General features: G+C 48.6%; 3 protein-coding genes across 6 annotated transcripts in view; 1 reads left to right on the forward strand and 2 right to left on the reverse strand.

Annotated features, from left to right (window-relative positions):
- Positions 1-5,218: 5,218 nt before the first annotated feature.
- CLPS (colipase) lies at positions 5,219-8,855 on the reverse strand. 2 transcript variants are annotated; one of them, XM_027659956.1, is made up of 3 exons: positions 6,264-8,855; positions 5,527-5,649; positions 5,219-5,422 (listed from the first exon to the last, which is right to left on the reverse strand). In XM_027659956.1, exons 1-3 carry the CDS (start codon positions 6,357-6,359, stop codon positions 5,312-5,314), a joined length of 330 nt encoding a protein of 109 aa, XP_027515757.1. In that variant the 5' UTR covers positions 6,360-8,855; the 3' UTR covers positions 5,219-5,311. The 2 variants fall into 2 exon arrangements, with proteins under 2 accessions (XP_027515757.1, XP_027515756.1); XM_027659955.1 differs by having other exon boundaries at positions 5,219-5,446.
- LHFPL5 (LHFPL tetraspan subfamily member 5) lies at positions 8,768-12,722 on the forward strand. The gene is made up of 4 exons (XM_027659954.1): positions 8,768-9,234; positions 11,571-11,807; positions 12,132-12,164; positions 12,426-12,722. Exons 1-3 carry the CDS (start codon positions 8,823-8,825, stop codon positions 12,146-12,148), a joined length of 666 nt encoding a protein of 221 aa, XP_027515755.1. The 5' UTR covers positions 8,768-8,822; the 3' UTR covers positions 12,149-12,164; positions 12,426-12,722.
- An 868-nt stretch (positions 12,723-13,590) lies between these two features.
- The window catches only part of SRPK1 (SRSF protein kinase 1), a 23,505-nt gene continuing 14,248 nt past the window's right edge, over positions 13,591-22,847 (reverse strand). For all 3 annotated transcript variants that reach the window (XM_027659946.1, XM_027659945.1, XM_027659944.1), the window contains 8 exons: positions 22,647-22,672; positions 21,945-22,158; positions 21,230-21,658; positions 19,902-20,002; positions 18,857-18,964; positions 17,481-17,550; positions 16,950-17,042; positions 13,591-16,046 (listed from right to left, as the gene is read on the reverse strand). In XM_027659946.1, coding sequence (XP_027515747.1) covers positions 15,862-16,046; positions 16,950-17,042; positions 17,481-17,550; positions 18,857-18,964; positions 19,902-20,002; positions 21,230-21,658; positions 21,945-22,158; positions 22,647-22,672 — 1,226 coding nt within the window. In that variant the 3' untranslated portion in view covers positions 13,591-15,861. The remainder of the gene's footprint in view (positions 16,047-16,949; positions 17,043-17,480; positions 17,551-18,856; positions 18,965-19,901; positions 20,003-21,229; positions 21,659-21,944; positions 22,159-22,646; positions 22,673-22,847) is intronic.

Raw genomic sequence — 22,847 nt, forward strand, 5'->3', positions numbered from 1 at the left:
GCCCAGCCCCAAAAGGGCAGGGAGTCTGAGGGAAAGTCTTGCCCTGCACTGGAACAAGGGAGCAAAGCCAAGAAATCTGCCCTGCCTTGTGCTGCTCCCAAGCACCTTGTGTGAGGTAAGAGCAGCAGTTCCTGAAAGAGAAAAAAATTTAAAAATAATAGGGGATATTTTTATTCATCCTTGTCTTCTGCTAAAAATAACCAGTGTTAATCTGCCTCGAGAGCATGAGGAGGAGAGGAGTCCTTCCACCTCAGTTTCACAGTGAAGAGCCACATCAGTCAATCTCTCAAGCCTTGGAGAGTGGAAGAAATGGGTTTTCTCCGTGTTGTGTGTGGCAGCACAAATCAATGGTCCTGGGCTAGATGACCCATGCAACATGCTCCCTTCCCAGGGGGATCGAATCCATCGTTCCCCCCAGTACCCAGATCCCTATTGCCCGTTTGGGGGATCAAAGCAGTTTTTTGCAGCCTGATGATGCCATGGCCTCGCCCACCTGCACCCCCTGTATGTGCACCCCTCCAAGGGCCCAGTTTGTCTCAGGCAGAGGGGTGCAGTGTGGCAGGAGCCTGGCGTCGTGGTCATGGGAAGTTGTGTGTTTATGGGAGGTGCAGCCGGGTGTTGCACAACAGGCAGCAGAGTACAGGAGAACACTGTGTCCTCGCTGCTGGCTGTAGGTGCAGCTGCACTGGCAGCAGGAATGGATGGACAGGGTGGACAAGAGGGCATGGGGAAATGGAGGCAGTAGTGCAAGACCACTCATTTGGTATGAGGATACTTGACCCGGGGGTGCAAAGCGGCTGGAAAGCTGCTTTCTGTATTAAATTCCCCCCCAAATCCTCCTACCGGAAAGGCCACAGGAGGGATTCTCTGTCTAGTCATGGAATGACTGGTCAGACCCAGCCTGGGGCAATCCCTCCGATCCATCCTGAGGCTGCAACACCGTCCCTCTCTTAGCTTGGACTCATGGCTCCTACAATGAATTTTGAACAGCAGAGGAGCCAAGACATACCCCCCACACATGGGGACTGCCAGAGAAGCCCTGGCTCCATCACAGGCTTGATCCTGCTCCATTCTGCATCACAGCTAGGGCTGGCTCTTTCTACATGTATTTCCAATCCATAAATTACCAGACTGTGATCCAAATTCTGGTCCCGTTGCAAAAAACCCTCTTGCCAGTAGACAGGGGCACTTTTACCCAGAGGCTTTGCTGGGGCTGGACCCATCCCTGCATCCCCATTTTCCCTATGACACTTACTTCCAGACACCAGGGACAGCTTTTACAAGCTGAAAGGACACAAATATTTTCCCATATTATTTATCTTCTGAGGAAAGGGGGAAAATCCCTGTCCTCCCCAGCTGGCGATGAGCAGATGAGGGGTGGACAGAGTCTAGGGCTCCCCCAGCCCTGCTGGAGATCCAGCCCCACACAAGTAAGGGCAGGATGCAGCGGGGCCAGAGCAGGGAGGATAAATAAAGTCCGGCTTTGCCGTCCTGGCTGGTGGCCACTTCCAACACAAAGTACATTCCGGTCTGGACGTAACGAACTGTACCAGCCTCCGCCGGGGAGGGCGGATGGCTGGGGGTGGCTGGGGCTCCTCGCCTGCCTCACTCGAACAGGGGTGTCCGGGTGGGAGCGTGCAGGCTGGCACCTCTCTTTTGGGTTGGGTGCGGGGGTGGCAAAGGATGCAATACTCTCGAGGACGCTCAGCAGCCAGGCTGTGCCCTGCAGTGGAGATGCTCCTGCTAGAGGGGTCTGGGGCCCGAAAACACTCCGGGGAGATCCCCCCCGGGTGCCCTAGTGCTTGCTGGGTGCCCGGGGAGCCCTGGGTTCAGGGCACACCCGGCAGGGATATGTACAAGCAATCCTCGGGCCAGCGCTACGGCTGCGTCCCCCCAAGTCCCGCCGGCAGTTCCCGGGGCTTCGCCCCCGGCCTCAGCCCCACCACTCCCGGGAGCCGCAGCCCGGGAGCCCGGAGGAGCCGCCGGGGCCGGGCCGGGCCCTGCCCCTGCCGGGAGCAGCACCGGGCGGGCGGGCGCGGTGCCAGGGCTTGGCGTGGGGACGCGATGTACCGGCTGCGGGAGCTCCAGGAACAGCCTGACTCAGCGCCGGGAGGGGGCGGGGGGGACGGAGGGGGAGGCGACCGGGCAGGGCCACTGCGGGACCAACAAGCGGCTGGTCCCGCTCAGGTCCCCTGGCTGGCGAAGACCGGTGTGGCCCCCGGCATCACCCCGCATTCCCCCAGCGTTCCCCCCAGCAATGCCCCTGGCATCACACCCACCATCAACCCCCAGCATCAACCCTAACACCCCTTTCAGCATCCCCCAGAGTGCATCCCCAGCAATGCCATGCCACACCAGGTATCCCCCCAGTATCTCCTCTCCCACCTATGGGGTTGGCCCGCTCCCCCAGCCCTGCTCAGTAGCATTTCAGGGAATTTAATCCTAAAAATACTCATCAAGGGGGATCCGAGCTTGACACCACCCCCACAAAGTGGCTGTAGCAAAGCACCTACTGTCGAGCTCTCACGAGGCTGAGGCAGCCCATCAGCCTCCCCCATCCACCCTCCTCACATCCCTGTATTGCACTAATTAATTCTTCCAGCAGGGCAAATTATTCAGTCTGAGGATTTTTCCACTTGTGCCCTGCTGGACAACATCATGAGGGGCTCATGGAGGTGTGTGGGGTGCCTGGATGTCCTCCAGGGCCACCTCTGCGTCCCCCATGTCCCACTTGCAACCTCCACTACTGCTCCAAGCTGGGCAGTCCTCAGCCCTGGGCTGCTCTGGGATGGGGGAGCCTCCTCAGGAGACCTTACTTCCAGCCCCAAAGCCAACCCTGAGGATGGAGGAGAGACCGAGATCCTCACACCCAGGTTTTGGGACCCTGGGGGCTGTGGTTTGCCTGGAGCAGGTCCCTGCCCTTCACTCAGGTCCTTTCCTGTTTCAACTCCAGGGAAAAACATCAGAGTGGGAAAAAAAGGAGAGTGTCTGACATTGTTCCCTCTGTCACATGCAAAGGCAAAGCCAGAGAGGCAGCTCAACACACACTTTCTTTCTTGGAATGTTTTGCAAGGTTGGGAGTAGGGCATCTTTGCTGGGGATGTCTGCAAAGCTGGGCATTGTGTGGGCACACCACTGAAGATGCAGTGAATTGACGGTGCAGGGACTCCCTGGGAGGGGCAGAGAAGGAGCATCAGTGCATCTGTGCAGAAATTAAAATGAAGAAGAAGAAGAAGAGGCGGAAGAAGAGGAAGAGGAAAAGGTGATGTTTTGGAAAAAAAAACAGAGTAAAAGCAGTGCAGAGGAGAAGAGGTGAAGGCCAAGGGCTGGCGGAAAGGGGGGAGAGAGGGGGGAGAGTTGCTCGGCTGAGTGAGAACATCCTGTACCCTCGAGTAACAACAGCCAGGGCGGGCGGGGGAGCACAGGGGAGGCAGGAAGGGGGGACACTCAGGCGGGTGGAATGTTCCACACACCTCCCTGGTAAGCAGGGTACCCCATGGGTGAACAGGAGGGGGTTTGACAGTGGGGTGCAATCCTGATGATGGAGTGAGGCTGGGGAGGGTCTTGGGCTGCCCTCCACCCCAACATCCCTTCAGTCTCATACTCCTCATTGCTTTTTAACCAAGGAGGGTTAAACCCCATGCAAAGCATTGAGGGAGGAAGGAGTACTCCAATGCTTGTTCCTCTTCATTACCCAGGTGGTCCCTGCTGGGGGCTGCATCTCCCACATGTCCCCCCACAAGGAACCTTGCTGCAGTAAAACCTCCCTGCACAAGGATGCCCTGCTCATATCCCCCTTCCCAGCTTAGGTTGCCCCTACACTAGTGTAGGGTCCCCCTGTCCCCAGGGCTGGCAGCACCCCACACACACCAGGGGGTGCACTGATGAGGACGTTCACCTGGTGGCCTCTTGCCAGGGCCACCATTACGATGAGAACAAGACTCTCAAAGCTTTCACCACCCACCACAAGTTTAAAACTAAAATCCAGGTCAGAATTTTCTCCTCTTGCAGCTCCACCGAGTCAAACTTTCAGGGGCCAGAAGGTCCCCACGCTGCCACAATGGGGACCCTCCAAGCTGTGCCACCCTCCCAGACGTGTCCCTGGTGCTTCTGCAGGTTCAGATCCTCAAGCTGCCAGTCACCCTTTTCCTGGAAAAAAAGTTTCCTACAGCACCTTCTCAGCTGCAAGGTATGGCCCCCAGGCTTTGTGGCCTCCCTACCTGGTGCAGAGCCCCTTGGGGCAGTGGGAAGCGGCACTGGGGGTGCCTGATTGTTGCCATGCCCCCAGGGCAAAAAAACATGCATGAAATCTGCATGAGAGAAGCCAAGAACACCCTCTCTGATGACCCCTTCATCTCCTGCTCCCTCCTCAGCTCTGCCAGATGGGTGCCTCCTCTTCCTCATCCTGCTGTAGTACATCTGTGCTCCCTCCCCATGCCCAAAACGTTGACTCCAAGCTGAGCATCACACCCTGCAGGCTACCCTGCCCAGGGCACAGCTCTGCCGGGGTCAGGGCTTAGGGGATTTGCCACCTCACTGCGAGCCAGGGCTGCTCCCAGCACCGTCTCTCCCCAGGTCCATCCTGAATTCCCAAAGCCCCTGCACATCTTTCAGCCAGAGAAGATACTCTACAAGATGCTGATGGAGGTGCTGCATGAGGGTCTCCCGTGGCATTTACAACTGCTGCCCCTACAAGGTCCTTTTCAGGGAGGACTCCCACCTGGCTGACCTCTCACCTCCTGGCCACATCTGCTCACCCTGAGGAGGAGGTGCAGGCATGGTCATCCAGAGCCCACAGTGTGGCATGAGATGGGAGGTGGACATGACCACCAAACACCATGAGCACCCACAGCTTCAACAACCCCTGCAAGCTCCTCTTCCCTAGCAACAAACCTTTTCTAGGAAATGTTTCCAATCAGAGCAGCCACAGCAGGAAATAAAACAAGTCCAGCACAACCAAAGTAGCTCCCTCATATCCTGGGGCTGCTGCATCTTCCCCTCCCCTGCACCCCCTTTGCTAACACTGCCCCTGAGCAGAGCTCACCCCATGGCTCTCTGCTGACCTAGACCAGATTATTATACGATTGCACACACATATAGGTAAAACTATCATGTCCCTGTGGCTTTTTCCAGGACCTTCTGGCCCTGTTGTCCCCGTCCCGGGCCAGGGGGCCTGCGCCGAGTGAAAACGCTGGCTTGCAGCTCAGCAGAAGCTGCTCTTTACTCAAATTCTCCCACAGCCAGATCCAGGCATCCCTGGGAAGGGGAAAGGCAGGGTGGTAGGGGCAGGGACTCCAGGGGGTCTCTTTCTTCACCTCCTGTAGAAGCCCCGGGGGTCCTTGCAGATGCCGAAGTTGGTGTTGGTAATGGAGCCCACGATGGTCTTATCAGCATCACAGGTCAAGCCACTCTCGCAGGGACACTTGTAATAGACCTCATAGATGTTCTGCAGGGAACCAAGACACGATGCAGTGTGGGAGACATGCCCCCATCCCCAGCCACCCCTGGGAGCAGGAAAGTACGTACCCTTGGGGTGCATTCCTGGAACTCGGCTGCCTTTGGTGCACATCGAGCCAGGTTGAGGCCACTGACCCGGTGGCAGCAGCCGCTCTTGCACTGGACACTCTGCAGGCACAGCTCCCCAATCTCCTGTATGACAAGGCAAGGCTTGAGCACCAGGTACCTCTCTGTCCCCCTTTGATCCCTCCCTAGCTGTGGGCCCAGGGGGTTTGGGTGGGTGTTGAACACCAGCTCTGCCTTTCAGCTCAGGGGCAGCACCACTGCCAGCATCCCTGAGTCTCCCAATCTGCAGCATTTCCTCAGTCTGGCCCAAAATGCCACCCACAGAGGTGCTGTTTTTGTGGGGCTCATGGGAGCAGGGCTGAGACACCACAGGAAAGTGTCTCCCCTCCCCAGTCCCTGAGAGCCGCCCAGGGTGGGGGTTCTGTCTGGCTCAGGCAGCTGAGAGCTTCAGTTTCATCTGCTCTATGACTTCCCTTTTCCTTTACACAGCTGCTTTTCCAGGCTCCAAGATCTCTCACAACTCTGGAAAACCCAGCACATCATCCCCACCCTCCTCAGTTTTCCCAGACATGATAAGGTTTGCTCTTGGTGTCTGCATCCATCATCCTGGGGGTCCCTCACATAACTGCTGCCAGAGGCCAAAGCACCTCAGACACCTCCAACCCTCCATGCACTGTGTGCCCCATTGCAGCACTGAAGCAACCCCCATTGTGCCAAGATCATGGTTAGTCTCCTCTTACCAAGTTGAAGATGAGCCCTCGTTCCTGCTGTGCTGACAGGGCTGGGGCCAGGAGCATCAGGGCCAGGAGCAGGCAGGCAGGCACCACGTTGGCCATGGTGGGCTCCCTTGTGCCTCCACCATGGGGCCAGCAGGCACTTTATAGCCGGCGTCTCCATCAGCTGACGTGGCCGCTCCTATCACATCTCAACTCGTGGCATTAGGGCAGTGCTGCACCGCCCAGGGCAGGGAAACAGTGATGCCTGTGCTACCAATGCTACCAGCTCCCATTCCCAGGTGACTGTCCCTTGCTGGCGATGTCAACCTGCCCTTTGGCAGCTCCTTTGGCCAAAATGAATGCAAAGTAACGGCACTCCTATGCTTCCAGTCCTCCCTCCTCTCCCTCACCTTGGCAACAGCGAGCTGTGGAGCTGAGGTTCTCTGAAATGCCCTCCTTGCTGGGCTCTGCTGGGGGTTTCCCAGGCAAAGTGAGGGCTGGTGCCATGATAGGAGCTCTGTTCCACGAGAAAGTGCCCGTCACCAGATCCTCCATCACTCAAATGGTATGATCACAGATGCCAAGAAACCCAAGCATACAAGAGAGAGCTCAGCCCCCTGCAAGCATCCTGCTGGCCTTTCTCAGTGCTCCAGAGCTCACCAAGGTCCCCTGCCCACGGGCCAGAACCTCACCTTGCCCTGCCAAATATTTGCTCTATGTTTAAGTGCTTGGGGGCTGCAGCTGATGAAAGGAAAACAGCCCTGGGAACAGCACAGCTTTTCATGCTTGGCTGTTCTCAGCAATGATTAATGGCCAGGCAGCCCTGACCTTTGACAGCTGCAGGGGTGATGCCGAGGATGACGCTGGCTATGGCTGTCACGCTGGCGTGTGGCATCCAGTCCTCACGACAGGAGCTGAACCTGTGTGGTCTCTCGGGATGTGAGGCAGATGTGGCTCCTGGAGAGAGGTCTCAAGGTGGCTGCAAGTGCCTGCAACCTGGCAGGGCAGGCTCTAGGGCTGCCCATGCTCCTCTGGCATGGGGACATGGGAACATGGGGATGGGGCAGAGACCCGGCCCTACCACAGGTGCTGGCTGACACTCTGGTGTGTCCTTGTAGCGGGATGAGCCATTTCCCTTTCTGCAGTGAAACTGTGGGGATGGTTCCCTGCCTGCTTGCAGCCCCAGTCAGCCCTGGAGCTGATGGTGATATCTGAGTTTTGAGATGCAACAAGAACTAACAACTTTTACAGAGGAATGTACCGTAGAAACTACATATAGCTGAGCCAAGTGATTTAAGGGGGCTAACCAAGCAAAGTAAAAAAACAATGAAGAAGGGAACTGAGGCAGCCAGCCAAGCAACACCCAGTTTCTCTATAACCAGGTGTATTGTCTTGAAGTTCATAAGGCAGTTACTTAGAACTTTGGGGGTTCCAGACATGGACAACCAACAGAGATCACTGATGAAGCCCCTCAAAGACCTTATAAGGATATGTATGCATGCTAAAAAGTGTTGAGAGATGTCATAAATATGCAACAAGAATGCAGGGAACGAAAAATGAATAATCATGTAACACTGACATATAAGCTGTAGTGAAGACGATACCTCTGTGTGCACTTCGGTGAACTGATTCCTGGGGCAGTGCTGTGATTATACAGCGCATCATAATAAAGAATGCCTGGCTTCTAAAACTCACAAATTGACTCTTAAAGGTTTCTTTAAGAGCCAATTTTAGGCTACAATGGGGGGGTCAAAGGGCCTGCATTCCACCACCCATACGATGCAGCACCCTATGTTCTCCCCATCTGTGGGGGAAGACCCTCGTGACATGGGCTGGGAGGCCGGAAAGGAGCAGCCAAGGAGGCACAGCATTTGGGACATATTCTAGAGCACACAGCAGAGCCTGGTGGATCCCAAGGCTAATGGCACAGCCCTTGGCACATTCTGGGGCACATACTGGGAGGCAAGACACATCCCAGGGTGCATCCCAACATGCATCCTGGGGCATGTGGCACATCCTGGGACACATCCAGGGGTACACAGTGCGGCCTAGCACATCCTGCCACACATCCTGGGTGTGCATGGCACATTGCAGGGCACACAGCACGTTTCTGGGGCAAGGCGGGGGATAGAGTGCACCCCTGAGTGCACAGCAGGGCACAGGGTGCACCTCTGGTGCTCAGCCCAGGGTGCCTCGCAGGGCAGATCCTAGGGTGCACATTGGGGATATCTGGCTTATCCTAAGGTGCATGCTAGGGCATACGGTGGAGGCAAAGGGCAAATCCCGAGAGAGCATTCCAGGGACACAGGGCACACCCTCGGGGCACATTCCGGGGGCCCATCCCAGGAGCGCATCCCGCGACCGCACCTCGAGCCGCGCCGCCTGCCTCCTGCCGCGCCCTCCCCGGCTCAGGGGGCGGGGGTCGTGCCGGCTCCTCCCGGGTCCTCCCCGGCTCGTTGGGGGTGTGGGGGAGGTCTCACCGCCACCGCCCCCCGGGGCGGTCCAGCCGCTGCCGCTGCCGCTGCCGGGCGGGCGGGGCCGCGCCGGGCGCCCCGGGAGCGGGGCCGGGACGGGAGCCCCACCATGTCCAAGCTGCTGCCGGCTCAGGAGGCAGCCCGGATCTACCATACCAACTACGTGAGGAATTCGCGGGCCATGGGAGTGCTCTGGGCCCTCTTCACCCTCTGCTTCTCCATCCTGATGGTGGTGACCTTCATCCAGCCGTACTGGATCGGCGACAGCATCGACACGCCGCAGGCCGGCTACTTCGGCCTCTTCTCCTACTGCATCGGCAACGCGCTCACCGGGGAGCTCATCTGCAAGGGCAGCCCCCTCGACTTCGGCACCATCCCTTCCAGTGCCTTCAAAACTGCCATGTTCTTCGTAGGCATATCCACCTTCCTTATAATTGGCTCCATCCTCTGCTTCAGTCTCTTCTTCTTCTGTAACGCAGCCACCGTCTATAAAGTGTGTGCCTGGATGCAGCTGGCAGCAGGTGAGCAGGGCTGGGGCGATGCACGGGAGGGGCCGGGAGCTGCCCATGATCCGACTAGAGCCGCTTTTCCCTTTTTGCCCCCACCTCGACCCTGCTGGGAGCGGGGCTGGCCTGTAAAGAGACACCTGTGTCACCTTCATGCCATTTGCTCTCCCTTACTGGTTACCAGTGTGGAGTTTGTAGTAAGTAAAGCCTGTCAGAGCAGCTGAGACACAGTAGACTCACTGCATGTTGGGCGATGCGTCCCCTGGGTGCTGCTGCTGCAGCAAAACCGCGTGGCACCTTCGGCCCGGCCCCGGCTTGGCTCCACTTACCTGGAGGAGCTTCCCTCCAGCCAGCGCTCCTGCTCAGCCCCACCGTGCAGCGAGCTTGCGGCTTTGGAGTATCAGTTTGAGAGCACAAAAACCCCCCAGGGCTGGGGCATGGAGCTCCCTGCTGCGTTTGGAATCCTGAAGGAATTAAGCAGGGAGATAGTGATAACATTTGCTGGGCTATTTTAATAACTCCGTGAGCTCAGGGAATAATGTACTAGGAAGATGGAAGAGGAGGAGGAGACTGACTGTATGACTTGGTACCATCACTCACATTTTCCTACTTTTCTGCTCACCCCTGTGGATCTCCAGCCTTCCCCACCTCTCTCCCAGTGCACTTGAGACACCTGGTAACCCAGCTCCTGTTTTTGATCAAAGCCTCAGCTGAAACCCAACCCAGCCCTTTGCTGCTCCTGAATCATTCATGCCACAGCTCCCACGGAAGGGACAGCCCAGCTGACACCCTGTGAGACGTCCATCAGGGTTTCTCCAGCTCCCAGCTAAAGAAGTGAGCTCAAGCAAAGATTTAGATAAGAGGCTTGGGGCAGCTCAGCATCCTGGGGAGCTGAACTGGAGCAGGGAAAGGCTTTGCTGTGGTATTTGGGGCTTTTACCTGTATTTTTTTTGTTCTGGATGGGGGAAGAGAAACATGTCACAGGCAGATCTGGTCAGGTGCTGCTGCATTTTAGGAATTACTTTACAAAGGGGGCGGGCTTAGAGAGGATTCACTTCCTGGCCTTTGCTGTGCACCAGGGCGCATTTTCACAGAAATTATTTCATTCCAGCTTTCCCATTTCTCTGTGCCTCTCCTCTCAGTTAGTTACAGGGAAGATTAATTACAGAATAAACCAGCTGCTTTTCAGTGAAATCTTCCCTGCAGACCAAGGAAGTGCCTGCTCACCTTGCTGCTCCCTTGTCCCCAAGCCAAGGAAAAAGAAAACATCAGCAAAGGACAAAGCAAGTGCCTCAAAAGTGTTTTCTGGTTTACTGAGCACCCAGTGACAGAGAAGAGACACTGGTGTGGGGCAAGGTGCATCTCACTGCTGCAGGAGGCTGCAGATGTCCAAGAGGGGCACGGACAAACATCTGCTTGTCCAGAGGTCCCACCATGGGGTTGTTTCTTGTGTGAGAGGAGTCGGGAACAGCCCTGCATCTGCACCAAAACACATAAAACACGAATTACTTCTGTGCTCTGCACCAAGATAACAGTGGAGGATGTGAAAGGCCTCTGTTAATCATGTCCCAAAGCCTTATAGATGAACTCATCTCTTATCCCAAGCCCGGTCACTTTTCTTGTCCAGTAAATACAACAGTTTTCTGGCATGTTGGGAGGGGAAAAAAAGTACTTCCAAGGTTTTGGGACAGGAGCTTCAACAGCCTGCCAGCACTAAGGTTGTTGCAACTCTTGTGGCAAAGCTGCAAAGGTGACATGCTGAGGGCCCTGGGGCCAGGCTGGATCAGCTGTTGAGGTCATGGGTGCACTGAGAACAGTCACAGGAGGAGTTGATGTGTTGGGGCTGGGCTGGAACCACCACAGCTGAACAAGCAGAATTAATCTGCCTGCAAAGGTGCTGCTGACACCAGCTCTAACTTAGCAAACCCTAAGCTGAAATCAGCTACTTGCAGGGTGCTAGGAAGGTTCTCCATCTTGCACAGACTAAACCCATTCCAGTTTTGTTTGGAGAAAACATTCCTTTGAAGTGACATGGCCAAGGATGCATGCAGAGGCAGGAGAGATGTTGTCTGGGCAACAGAGTGATGGGAGATGCTGGTGCAGCATGTCCTTGACTTGTGGGAAGGCAGCATACTGTATCCTGCTCCTCCCCAGCTGTGGAACAGAGCAGAACCCACAGTGATGGGCAACCACAGGGCCCCTGTAAGCCTGGCAAGCCAGTCTCTAGTGCCTTATCTGTTTGTAGCGCTGCGTTTGCAGCCGTGCTCCTCCACCTCCCAGTATCAGCTCAGGACGCAACTTGTGGCCGCTGTAATGTCCCCCAATGGCAACGTGTGTCCCTCTCCCTGCAGCTACTGGACTGATGATTGGCTGCCTGATCTACCCCGACGGCTGGGACTCGAGCGAGGTGAAGCGCCTGTGTGGGGACAAGACAGACAAATACACACTGGGTGCCTGCACCGTGCGCTGGGCCTACATCCTCTGCATCATTGGCATCCTCGACGCTCTCATACTGTCCTTCCTGGCCTTTGTGCTGGGGAACCGGCAGGACAACCTCCTCCCATCCGATTTCAAAGTGGAAAATAAAGGTAAAGACAGCTAGGGCTGAGCTCTGGGGTCCTGTCCTGCTGCAGTGTTTCAACCACTCAGCTCATTGCTGTTATTTGGGAGGATGCTGGCTTCCTTCCTGGCATAGTCATCACACTGCTTCATAGGGATGGAGAGCCAGCAGCAGGCAGAAGACTGATGGAGAACAAGGCAGGAGCCCAAATGGACCCATACTAACTTTCACAGGCATGAGGGTTTCTCCTCATCCTGTTTTAAACTGTTTTCTCCCTTTTTGAAAACAAACCAGTACTTTCGAGTTTTATACCACACCCCATTAACACTGTAACTATCTTTTTGTTTTACAGAAGAGGGAAATGACTGACAGAGCTCATTACCATGTAAGTGATACCCACAGACTTTTAATGTTTCTTCCCAGCATACATAATGTTGCTGTTGTATTCTGATTACTAGACGATTGACAACTGGTTTTGGTACTATAGTTACATTAGTTTTATTTGTGGTTAGAGAGGAAATAGTCTTTGCTTTGCATCCCAGAACTGGGAAAACATAAACCCTTGCCAAATGATGAAATAACACAAGCTTAAAATTTGAAGTCATACTCCATTTGGCAACTGCTGACTTATTCTTTTTGTTCCCAGGGAGACCCAGAGCTCTTCTTTCATCAGCTCTTTTCTTTAAAGTGACTTTTCTAGGAGATTTAAACTTCTGTGGATTTTCTACAACTGTTTTCTTCACCCATGGGGCTGCTCTTGGCTCACAGCACTCATGGAGTTTATTTGATGGGAAGAGCCCAAACTGGACATGGGGTTTTTCTGAGTCCATCAATAAGATGGGTCCTGGGCAAGAGGGGAATGACAGTGATTTGCTGCTTTTTTTGTGGGGTTTGTACACCTTCTTTCAAGAAAATTACTTATGAATAAAAAGTAAAATAAAAATCAGTGTTTTGGATTTTGTGCTAGTCTGCTCAGGGCAGAGGACACCCTCTGTCATGTCCCAGATTGCCCTTTTACTTGAAAAATATGATGAGGGCCAATTCCTACCTGAGTGGTGAATCAGTTTCCCACTCTATGCAATAATAACCAAAGGAGCAGTTTCCTGGGAAAAAAAAACCCAAACAACAAAACCAAAACCCAATCTGCTGGGCTGTAGCAGGCCTGTAACACCACCTGCAAACCACAGCAGATGGTGCCAGTCACTGCACCTCCCCATTAACTTGATTTAGCCATCATCTCTCATCCCATCCAACACCCGCCCACGGCAGCCTGTGGCACCGTCCATTTCTGCAGAAGATAAAGCAGAACATTATCCTGTCCAGCTCTTACCTTGTCAGAACCCAAAATTAGCCTGCATTATTTTGATTTCTACTTGCTGTAAAATTTGTTGGTTCCTATAGCAGTCAATTCAATTCAGTTCCAACGAGTACTTTCCAATTTTATGTTTCCTTTTACAAAAGCATCTGGGAAGGTTTTGTTAATATTCTTGGCTAGGGAAGACAGCAGAGATACGACAAACTTACAGAAAAATGTATTTTAGAATGGAAAAATTCCAGCAGAGTTGTCCTGCTATTTATTACTCTTCCCCCCTTTTTGAAAGGGATCACAATACCAGCAACAAAATCCTCACCTACACGATCTCCCTCTGTCTCATTCTGGAAATCACTCACTACTGAAGCAAATTTCATCCACGGGCCACTGACTCAGAAAGAACACTTACAGAGGGAATGTATGAAGACTAGGGTTCAGTTATTAAATAATCTCTTTATTGTAGGGCTTTCACAAAGAAAAAATAGACAAAGCACCCAAGTAGAAAGAATAAAAATGTATTTTCCTTCAGGTTTTAGACTGACACAGCAAGTACAAATCCTTTAGTGTGAGCACATTACAGCAACTTGGAAATTTAACAAACCCCAAGTGAATAAGCAGACAGTACAAGACTGAATTGTGACAGTTGCTTCTGCAGGTCTTTAACTCCCAAGCTGGCTCTAGGCTTAGCTATCTGGGTAAAAAACCTCCTCCTCCAGTCAGGGGTGGCAGATGAAAGGGAAGAAAGGATGGGCAGGAGCTCTTAAGAGTCAAAGCTTGCAGACCCCTTCTAGGAAATGTTCCTTCATCAGCCAGTCTCAAGTACGCAGGACTGGGCAAGCTTTCAAGAGCACAGGAATTGTTTGCCTGCCAATGTATCTTCACAGTAAGTTGGAACCCAGTACTGTCTGCAGTCCTGTAACAGATACAGAAGAGACCTAGAACTGGAAAACTCCAGATGAATGGGGGGAAAAACCTGTCAAATCAGCCGTTTGAAACATTTTTGGTATGTTACCTGCCTTTCATTTTATATTATATGCATAGAGAATCTGATCTACCACTAAAGGAACATGCAGCATGATTTGCATAAATAAGCCCCATCAGGCTCTGAACCAGAGAAACTCTTTTCCAGTGGATTAAATGATCCGGTTTATGAATGAAGGATCCTTATAATCCAAAATTTCCCAGCATACACATAGAAGTGACACGTAACAGTGATCTTGGCAGCTTTGGCAATGTAATTGTCTTGGATAGCATCTGCATGGCCTCCAGCAACTTCTATCCTCTGAAAGCCACCACAAATCCAAAGGCTTGTTTGGTCCAGAGTAAGGAAGTGCCTCTGAAGTCTCAACGCTGCCAAATCTTGCTTAGAGAAGAGTGGGATGCACCGAATCTGTAACAGGATGGGCAACTCTAGAAGAAGACATCATAAAACTAGCAAATGCCACAGTGATTTAACTTTTAATTAAAATTAACCCATTTAACTCATTATATCCAAACCCCCTCTGAGAAGTTTACATAGAAGCCCCATAGAACACTTTTTACTTGGGGTAACTCTAGAAACAGCTTCTAACCCAGTATCTACATGGAAAAGTCAATTCTCTTCCACTTCTGCTAGCTCTTCCTGTGCTAATGGCCCAGAAAATAAAAGGCAGTCCCATCCTGGGAAGTTATTTCTGAAGGCCTGCACCTGAAGCAAGTTAAGAGAAAAGAAATCTTTACAGAGATTTCAAGTTTTAATTTTGAAAGTCCAGGGCTATGGGCATGGCTGTGATACAGGCGCTGCAACCCTTTCCTTGCGAAAAAGTGAATGGTCAAAAATTAAAAGTCAGAGTAAACTGCATCTGTGAAAGGCAGTCTCTCACAAGTACAGCAACCACCTCAAGCAAGACAAAAAAGTGCCAGTTAGGGATAAAAAAATCCCAAAACCTTACGTCTTGCTATTATGTTAAGAGTTGCCTGCAACAAGGGTCTCACTTTGCAGACCAAGGGGTGAACCCATCTGTGTGCTGAAGATTGTGCGTTCAGTCAGTTCCAGCTTTTGCTTATTTTGCTTGCCTTTTAGTCACAGGCATTGAAGTAGAAAACATTACCAAGTTCAGAAACTATTCTACCAAAGGTATGGGGAAGGAAAAGGTTAACGGACAGGACACTTTGGAGGAAGAAATAAAGGATACTAAAACCTAGGTTTAAAAAGCTTTTTCAAAAGCAGCTAGAACTAAATAAAAGTTTGTGACTGGAAAGAATACAGTAGATACCTAGAAAGTGATGGAGGATTTCAAGGTCTTTGCTCTACAGGGATGTGGCACCACCTTGATGCCAACTGTTACTTCTCACCCCGTCACTAGCTATTGGATCAGGGAAATTTTACTCCTGAGTCAGTGAGATCTTTGCATGGCCCTCATGAAGAAAGGAGAGTTGAAATCTAGCTAAGGGAGCACATCTGAGCACGGGTGAGCTCACATCTGTAACACGTGGTGCCTAACAGTGAGGAGACTGAGGGAAGATTTCATATTCTAGTCAATTAGTTTTTGGTGAAGCCCAATCAAGGCGAAACACAGATGATGCCCACTGGCTGAGGAAAGTCCCCATTAAGTCACACAAACAAATTCAGCAGAACAGGTTAGATTTATCTAAAATCTTGGAAGCCTTGAAGGAAGAACTTCACACTGAAAGTGAACAAGGAGAACAATGGATCTGGGAAGGGGCAGCTGGGTGTGTGTAGGCTATGCTGTAAACCAGAGTGTAACGCTGTGGCACTGCACTGAAGCTTCTATGAATTAAGCCAAGGGTGCCTGAGACACTCTGCTGCTGTAGCTCGTTTCTCTGGGATCAGCTCCAACATAGGTAGTAAGAAGTCTGTGAATGCAGCTGCCTCATCTTGGGACCACTCGTATTTTTCCACCAACACTTCAAAAAGGCCCCAGGGCTTCAGTTTGGTGATGTGCTTCAGATCACCTGAAAACCCAAGACAGACAGGTTAAGTCTGGCAAGACATGGGAACAGAGCAGCTCAATAAAATAGGCTGAACAGCTAATCATGACAGATTGAATTCAGAAACTGTTCTAATAGTTGGGCATAGGGAATATAACGTGGTAGGGCATGCTGAAGGGAGAAGTAAATTACATTAAACCCCCTTTTCTACTGCTCTGTAAGCATATTACAGAAATGTACTTCCTTGAAAGGTTCTTTTTTCACCTCCTGCTATTTCAGATCCAATATAAGCAAATATTACCTTCATTAAATCACCAGCTATACTGCTTTGACATGACAGATAAACACTATGCCATTCACTTTGGAATACATGCAAAGTATACTGCACTGTTTGAGAAAGCAATGTGCTACTAAGAAAAAAGGGTTTGTTTTTATTAAAAAAAAAAGTATTAAATTAGGTCAAAACCTACTTTTTCGACTCAATACATTTCTGGGGTACTTAGGGCTTTATGATAATGTTATGTGCTCTGAGCAATATGGCTTATGATGCAAGGCACTATTTAAGGTGACTGGCATGCTAGAAATGGAGTAAAGCTGTCTAGAGAAGACTTCAAAAGTGAGTCACCACCTCTAGTTGACAAAGATCAGCTAAATAAAGCTACATCAAGTTTGACTAAACATCTAATGTACTGTTTTTCTACCTGCTACATTTGATCTACACCAAGCTGTCAAGTACTAGGATGTAGGATACTTTTAGCAGTAAACCAAGAATGTCTTAGATTTAGCTGCAGTTTTACTGATGAAGCTTTTCATAAAACAAAAGAAAGACTTAAAGAGGCATCTTTGCTGGCAGTTCCAGCAAGACATTACTGTGTATTTGGGGTAGAAGATGAGGGGATAAGTGATATTTCCTTTGTTTCCTTTTACCTTTTTTGGTGAAAAACTCCTTGGAATATTTTCCTGCCAAAATGAGCTTGCGAGGTATTTTCCCCAGAAGTTCTATGATCAATGCAATGTGATCTGCATGTTAAAAAAAAAACCCACCAAAAATACATAAGACATCTTTATGCTGCTGTTTCCTGTTCTGGGCTATAAGAAAGACATTATCTGCCTTAAAAATTACTTTGATATCAACCTGAAATCAAGATTACACTAAGCAACAACAAAGCCAGGGGGCAAGGGGGAAAAAAAATAAAGGCAATTTGAAGCCCTGATCAGTTTAAGATGCTAGGTAGAGAATCCAGGAGCAAGAGGAATGTGAAACACCAGAACAAGAATATAGACTTGTTGCACGGTGTTTTACTGCAGAGGCTTTAGCACAGTTGCTGCGGATTTGGGTAAATAATGTTTTTGCAAGGAGCCTTTGCATTGCTCACTCAAAAGAGAAGGCTCATTCTGAAGAGGTAACCATTGAATTTCATGTCTCATTTTAAAAAGGGAAGACTTAGGCAAACAGACCTTCATCTCGTGAGTAATCTTCTCCAGAGTGAGGCTCAAACAGGTAGTCTCCTGTTGCTAACTCAAAGGCCTAAACAAACAGAAATGAGCACATTAAATCACTTCAAAACACTGTGCAAACCTCTGTGGGACATAAGCAAAGCGGTGGGAAAAAATAAGATTATAGCTGTGTACGAGATTTTTGCAGGTTAAGTACACCATTACAGCCTAAGATGTGCAATGACTTTGCACCATTCTAACAACTCCATTAAAAACATCATAGGCACATCTATGATGAATTCTGGATCACAGCACAGTGCAGGACACCAGTGTGAAACACATGTGTAGCCTGTCCTCCTCCTCCCCTCAACAACATTTTGCAAAAACCATGTCATGTCCAAACTATAGTTTCTGGGGTTGGTTTTTTGTCTTGTTTTGCTTGTTTTTTTTTTTCTTTGTACAAAGATTCTTTCCTCTCCCCAAATTTCAGAGGCCTTTTTCAGTTAATTTCTGAACATTTGTATGTAGATTTGAAAACATGTTTTAAATGAGAACATTTGCATTCATTTCAACTCACCACTCCTAAATTCTGTAACATATGTATTCATTTTAACTCAGAATACTACCTCTGACCTTCTGTATTCTTAGTTTTCTTTATGAACTGCTGTTGCCAAATTATTGAATTAGGCACACTGTGTAACTATGGCCACACGCTCTGCAGAGAAAACATGACCCTGTCACCTTTTCTTTTAACACATTCATCAAAATCACAGCTTGTTTTCCAAAACAGCAAAAATGTCTATTTTCCGAGCTTAAAATATAAAACCCAAGCTTTGATAGCTAGAAAACACAGAATGGAGACACTAAAGAGGCACATGCAGTAACTGACTAGACTGATCTTTTTAATCCCCATAGTCTACATTTACAGGACAGCTATTACAGGAACAGCTTCAGCCTCATCTCAGCATTACTCAGATTATACACCAATTCTAAACACGCAGAGGATGATGAAAATCAGAAATTATACTGAGGGCATCTGTGAAACAGTGCTAGATACAGCAGGAAGGCTTTTTTAATATAAAAAGATATCGTCTTCAGAATTGCGTGGTTGTCTTGTTTTTCCAAAAATCACAACAGGCAAAGTACAATCACATTTGGAATCTGCTGATGCTGTACAACTAAACTTTCAAAAGGAAAGCCACATATGGGGGGAAAAAAATAAAACAACTCTGCTATGGAAACACGGTATTCAGCAAGTCTGGAAGTTGACTGAACACTTGTAAGGGTTTTTTGTCAGGCCTGGCCAGTCACTCAGCAGCTCAGAGCACACAGCACAAATGAGTTCCCCAGAATGCTCTGTAGAAAGAGTGTAAAATCCCCCAGCTGACACCACTCACCATGCATGCTGTGCTCCAGATGTCAGCAGGGGTGTTATACCCGGACCCTATCAGCACCTCCAAGGACCGGTACTGTCTTGTCTGGATGTCTTCAGTGAAGTGCTTGTGCTAAATAAAAGAAATGTTTTACTAAAAAGTTAAAGACTGTTTAAAAGAGGAGAATCAACAACCTGAAAGGCCACAGTAGATCAAAGCTCATTACCATTACATTTCATCTGCATTTAACATCCTCATTAACTATTTCCTTATATTCCTACAAGTGCTGTTTAAATGCTCTACATGAGACACTCCTCCTCAAGTGAAACAGTCCAGCAATTTAGAGGAAAGCAAGCCACAAAAACAGAATAAGGGAAGACTCTTTCAGAAAATGCACCCTTCTCCTACCCAGTCATGACAGAGAGGCCATGATCCAGCTACCTTAAATCAGATAAGCAACACCAATGTAAGAGATCACCTTGCCAGACACTGCAAGCCTGATGTGCAATTCTGAGTTGAGACTCATCGGTCCCACAAGATCTGAAGTATTTTGCCATTTTAGAAGCCAAGTAAAAGAGACATTTTTTCTATTTGAAATGTCAAACATTTGAAAGTAGCACAGTACAACCATCAAAGAAAACTTTTTAGTTTTATTGCACGAGTATCTTTCACGAGGCTCCCAAATCCACTGAAATGGTCTGACAAACTAAAGAACTAGCACATCAGAGCAATTGTTTGCAACTTTCACAGTCTCCAAGACAGCTACAAACTCCTTCAGAAATATCACATACTCACATTTCTATGCACTGTATGTGACATGGTTCACAGGGCTATTAGAAGTAAATCTAATGCCAGTGAGGCACCCAAAGCACGGACTGAAAGCTTATGTTTAGAGGACCATTTCTTTCTTGTGTCCCTGCTTCCCCTTCTGCTTTTCCTTTCACAGTTTCAAACTCACTACTTTCACAGCCAGGTCTAAAAACCTTTTTTACAGATTATTTTCCATCTTGGCATACTGTGAATGAATTTGCAGGTTTAAACAGTCAATGTGAAAATACTGTACACTTACCACCCAGCAGGCATTTCCTAGGTCAGCTATCTTCACTTTGAGCTTATCTGCATTCTTGGGCTCAAGAGGATTAAGAAGGAAATTCCCAGCAGTTGATTTTCCTAGAGGCAATGTGTACAACAGCTGATTAAAGCTACATAGACAGTGTCACCATCTGTCACCCAAATCCTATCACCCTCTCCCTAGCCAGGAAGGGTTTTTCTTACAGATCAGAACTTTTCCCTCCCTGATGCTTAGGTATAAAAATCAGCAGTCTCCACTAACAGCAACAGAAGTACCACCATTAAGAACTAACTGGTGTCACAAAGCAGAAGGACAGAAGGAAAAGTAAGTGTATACAAGAGTGACTATTTCCCAGCACTCTTTGCACAGCCTTAAGAAGTCTGTCTATATTTAAAAAACCTGCTGAAACAAGGGCATTGCCAGAAACAGAACAAGCCTCACAATCCCTAAGTCGCTGAAGAAGGAAAGTCCCCATGTTATACTATCTTTTTGACATACCCATCACTCACTGCTGCAACACAATTACAAGAGCTAAAGTATATATTGGGAAAACTGAATGACACAGTGGAGAGCAAAAATATTAAGTCACTAAATTACATCCAGCAATTTGGAAAAGGGCTGTGAGAAGCAAAAGACGCCTAGTAATCTAGAAGACGCATCCACCTAATTGCAGTTCAAGTTTCAAAATATAAACTTCTCTTGCTACTTTTCATCCATGTAACTCCCCAGTGGTACTCTGGCAAGAAAATGCTAGAATACCTTTTTTTTAAACAAGTACAAATGTTAGTTTTGCCCTCCTTCTCCAAGCAGATATACTTTACCTGACACTGACACAAAGATGCAAAAGCAGACAGTTTTATCCATTCATATTTTAACACACACACCTGGAATGTGTTTAAACTGCTGTACACTATCAGAATACATTGAACAGTACTTATCCCCTAATTTAGCAGCCAGTGACAATTTGTAAACTTGTGTTTCTAACTATTAGTGAAAATCACACTTGAATAAGCAACACCTTATTCAAAGGAGGAAATGTTCTTACACTGAAAACCAAGTGTATAAGTACTTGTTAAAAGTAGGAACACTTATGCACGGAAAAGTCAAAACTAAGGTGCAACTACAACCAGGAGCTACAAGCAGTGAACATCTTGGAGTATAACTGTCAGGTTAATTACTCCTGGCAGGAAAAATCTCAAACAGGTGGTTCTGATCACTTCAGCCTACAAAATGCATACTTCTATTAATACTCTGATGAAGTGTTGTAACAGAACTCTCCCACATCAAGGAGAAAGGAGCCCTGTCTTACAAGGTTCCCCTTATACCTTTGTTGTCTGACGGGCTATTATTCTCATTCTCATCTTCTGAAGGGATCTCTGTCCGGATGCTTTCCTGAAAATTGTTAATCTCCTGCACATTGAATGACTGCTTGTCATTGGATGTGGGCTGACACACCATGGAATCCTCTGAAAGTAAGGGCACAAATGAGTCCGACATTGCTTCTTGAGGCCTGTTCTCTGAGTCAGCGTTATGCTGACTGTAATTACGGCTATGGAAGTTCTCAGTCTTCTGTGTATGAGGGTGATTGCCACAGTCATTGGCATTATGAAGGTCATCCTCAAGTCGCACAGACCCTTGATTCCCAGAGTCTGTGAAGTCCGTCATTTGTATCACTCCGTTGCAGTTTATTTCTGTTACACATTTTTCCACGCTGCTTTCCATTAGATTAGATGGCTCTTGTACAAGGACTTGTGCTGGAAGAGTGGAAAATGAGAATATCGCAAAATATGTCTAAACAAATAGCTGGAAGCTATTCAAGGAGCCCACAGAAGTAGGGAGTTCTCAAAATGTAACTGAACACAATCATGCATTAATTCAGTTTGCAACAGGACATTTCCCAGTCTCTTTAGAAGGGGAGTATGCAATGCAAAAAGGTTAAATGACAACAGCCAACTCTACTAAAGATACTCTCTCCTCATACCCACACGAGTGAATGGACAACACTGCCCACTCCATGTCAGCAATACTTCAGGTCCATACCTGTCTTTTTGTCGACACTTTCCTCTGGTGGACTAACTTTTATGAGCATTTCCAGAGGGGTCTGAGCTTCTTCCTCCTCCTCAGGCTGTGTCTGCCCAGGGCCTGCTTCCTTCTCCATTTCCTCTATTTCTTGCATTCGCTTCTCTAACAACTCAGCCTGCCGTTTCTGCTTCTTTTTCAACTTCTTTTTCTTGTTCTTTGACATTTTGTCAGCCTACACAGAGGCAAGCAGAGAAATTTGACTTAGCATTTCATATTTCAACAAATCTAAAATGTGCCAAGTTTTAATTTATTTTAGAGCTGAGGAAGCAGTCTGCAATGAAAATGTTGGAGATAGCTCTTCTCTCAGATAAAAAGCAGCTATTATAGCTTTCGAACCAGTTGTCTATGGCTTTTATCAGAGCATTTTTGCCCTGAGCTGAGAAACCTACATTATTCTTCAAGTGAGGGATCTCAGACTCTATAGAAAAATTACTTTTACAACAGACCTTGAGATCACCACAAGGACTCATTCTAGTGATATATGAGCTAATACTATTTACATCTCCAAGACAGCATTGAACCTGATGCCTATGCCAAACACAAATCACACTTTTTCTTCTGATATGAGGTTGCTTTCCCTTAACACTGACTGGATTATGAAACAATGCAGTAGATGCTATCAGAAGATGGATACTTACAGATGAAAGCTATTACACTTACTGGTTTTGGCTGTGGTGCAGTGCTCACTGAAAGGAAAAGAAAGATCAATAAATTAGTATGTCTATATTCAAAAACTATAACTGCACCCTGATCTTAAGGTAAGATTTTTCCTATGTGGTTTGGTAAAAACATTTTAATGATATCAGCAAATGTTATTTTAAGGGCTCATTTCTCTACAAAAATGCAACGATAAAAAAAAAA

Source organism: Corapipo altera, unplaced genomic scaffold, assembly GCF_003945725.1.
Source record: "Corapipo altera isolate COAL_440 unplaced genomic scaffold, ASM394572v1 77b, whole genome shotgun sequence".
Taxonomy (NCBI): domain Eukaryota; kingdom Metazoa; phylum Chordata; class Aves; order Passeriformes; family Pipridae; genus Corapipo; species Corapipo altera.

What these genes read in the sequence shown, in the direction of transcription:
- CLPS (XM_027659955.1), bottom strand. Translation starts at nt 6,359, where the DNA reads ATGGCCAACGTGGTGCCTGCCTGCCTGCTCCTGGCCCTGATGCTCCTG. An exon ending in GAGGGCTCATCTTCAACTTG is followed by an intron (nt 5,650 to 6,263) that starts GTAAGAGGAGAC and finishes CTTGTCATACAG; the next exon opens with GAGATTGGGGAGCTGTGCCT. An exon ending in TCCAGGAATGCACCCCAAGG is followed by an intron (nt 5,447 to 5,526) that starts GTACGTACTTTC and finishes GGTTCCCTGCAG; the next exon opens with AACATCTATGAGGTCTATTA.
- LHFPL5 (XM_027659954.1), top strand. Translation starts at nt 8,823, where the DNA reads ATGTCCAAGCTGCTGCCGGCTCAGGAGGCAGCCCGGATCTACCATACC. An exon ending in CTGGATGCAGCTGGCAGCAG is followed by an intron (nt 9,235 to 11,570) that starts GTGAGCAGGGCT and finishes CTCTCCCTGCAG; the next exon opens with CTACTGGACTGATGATTGGC.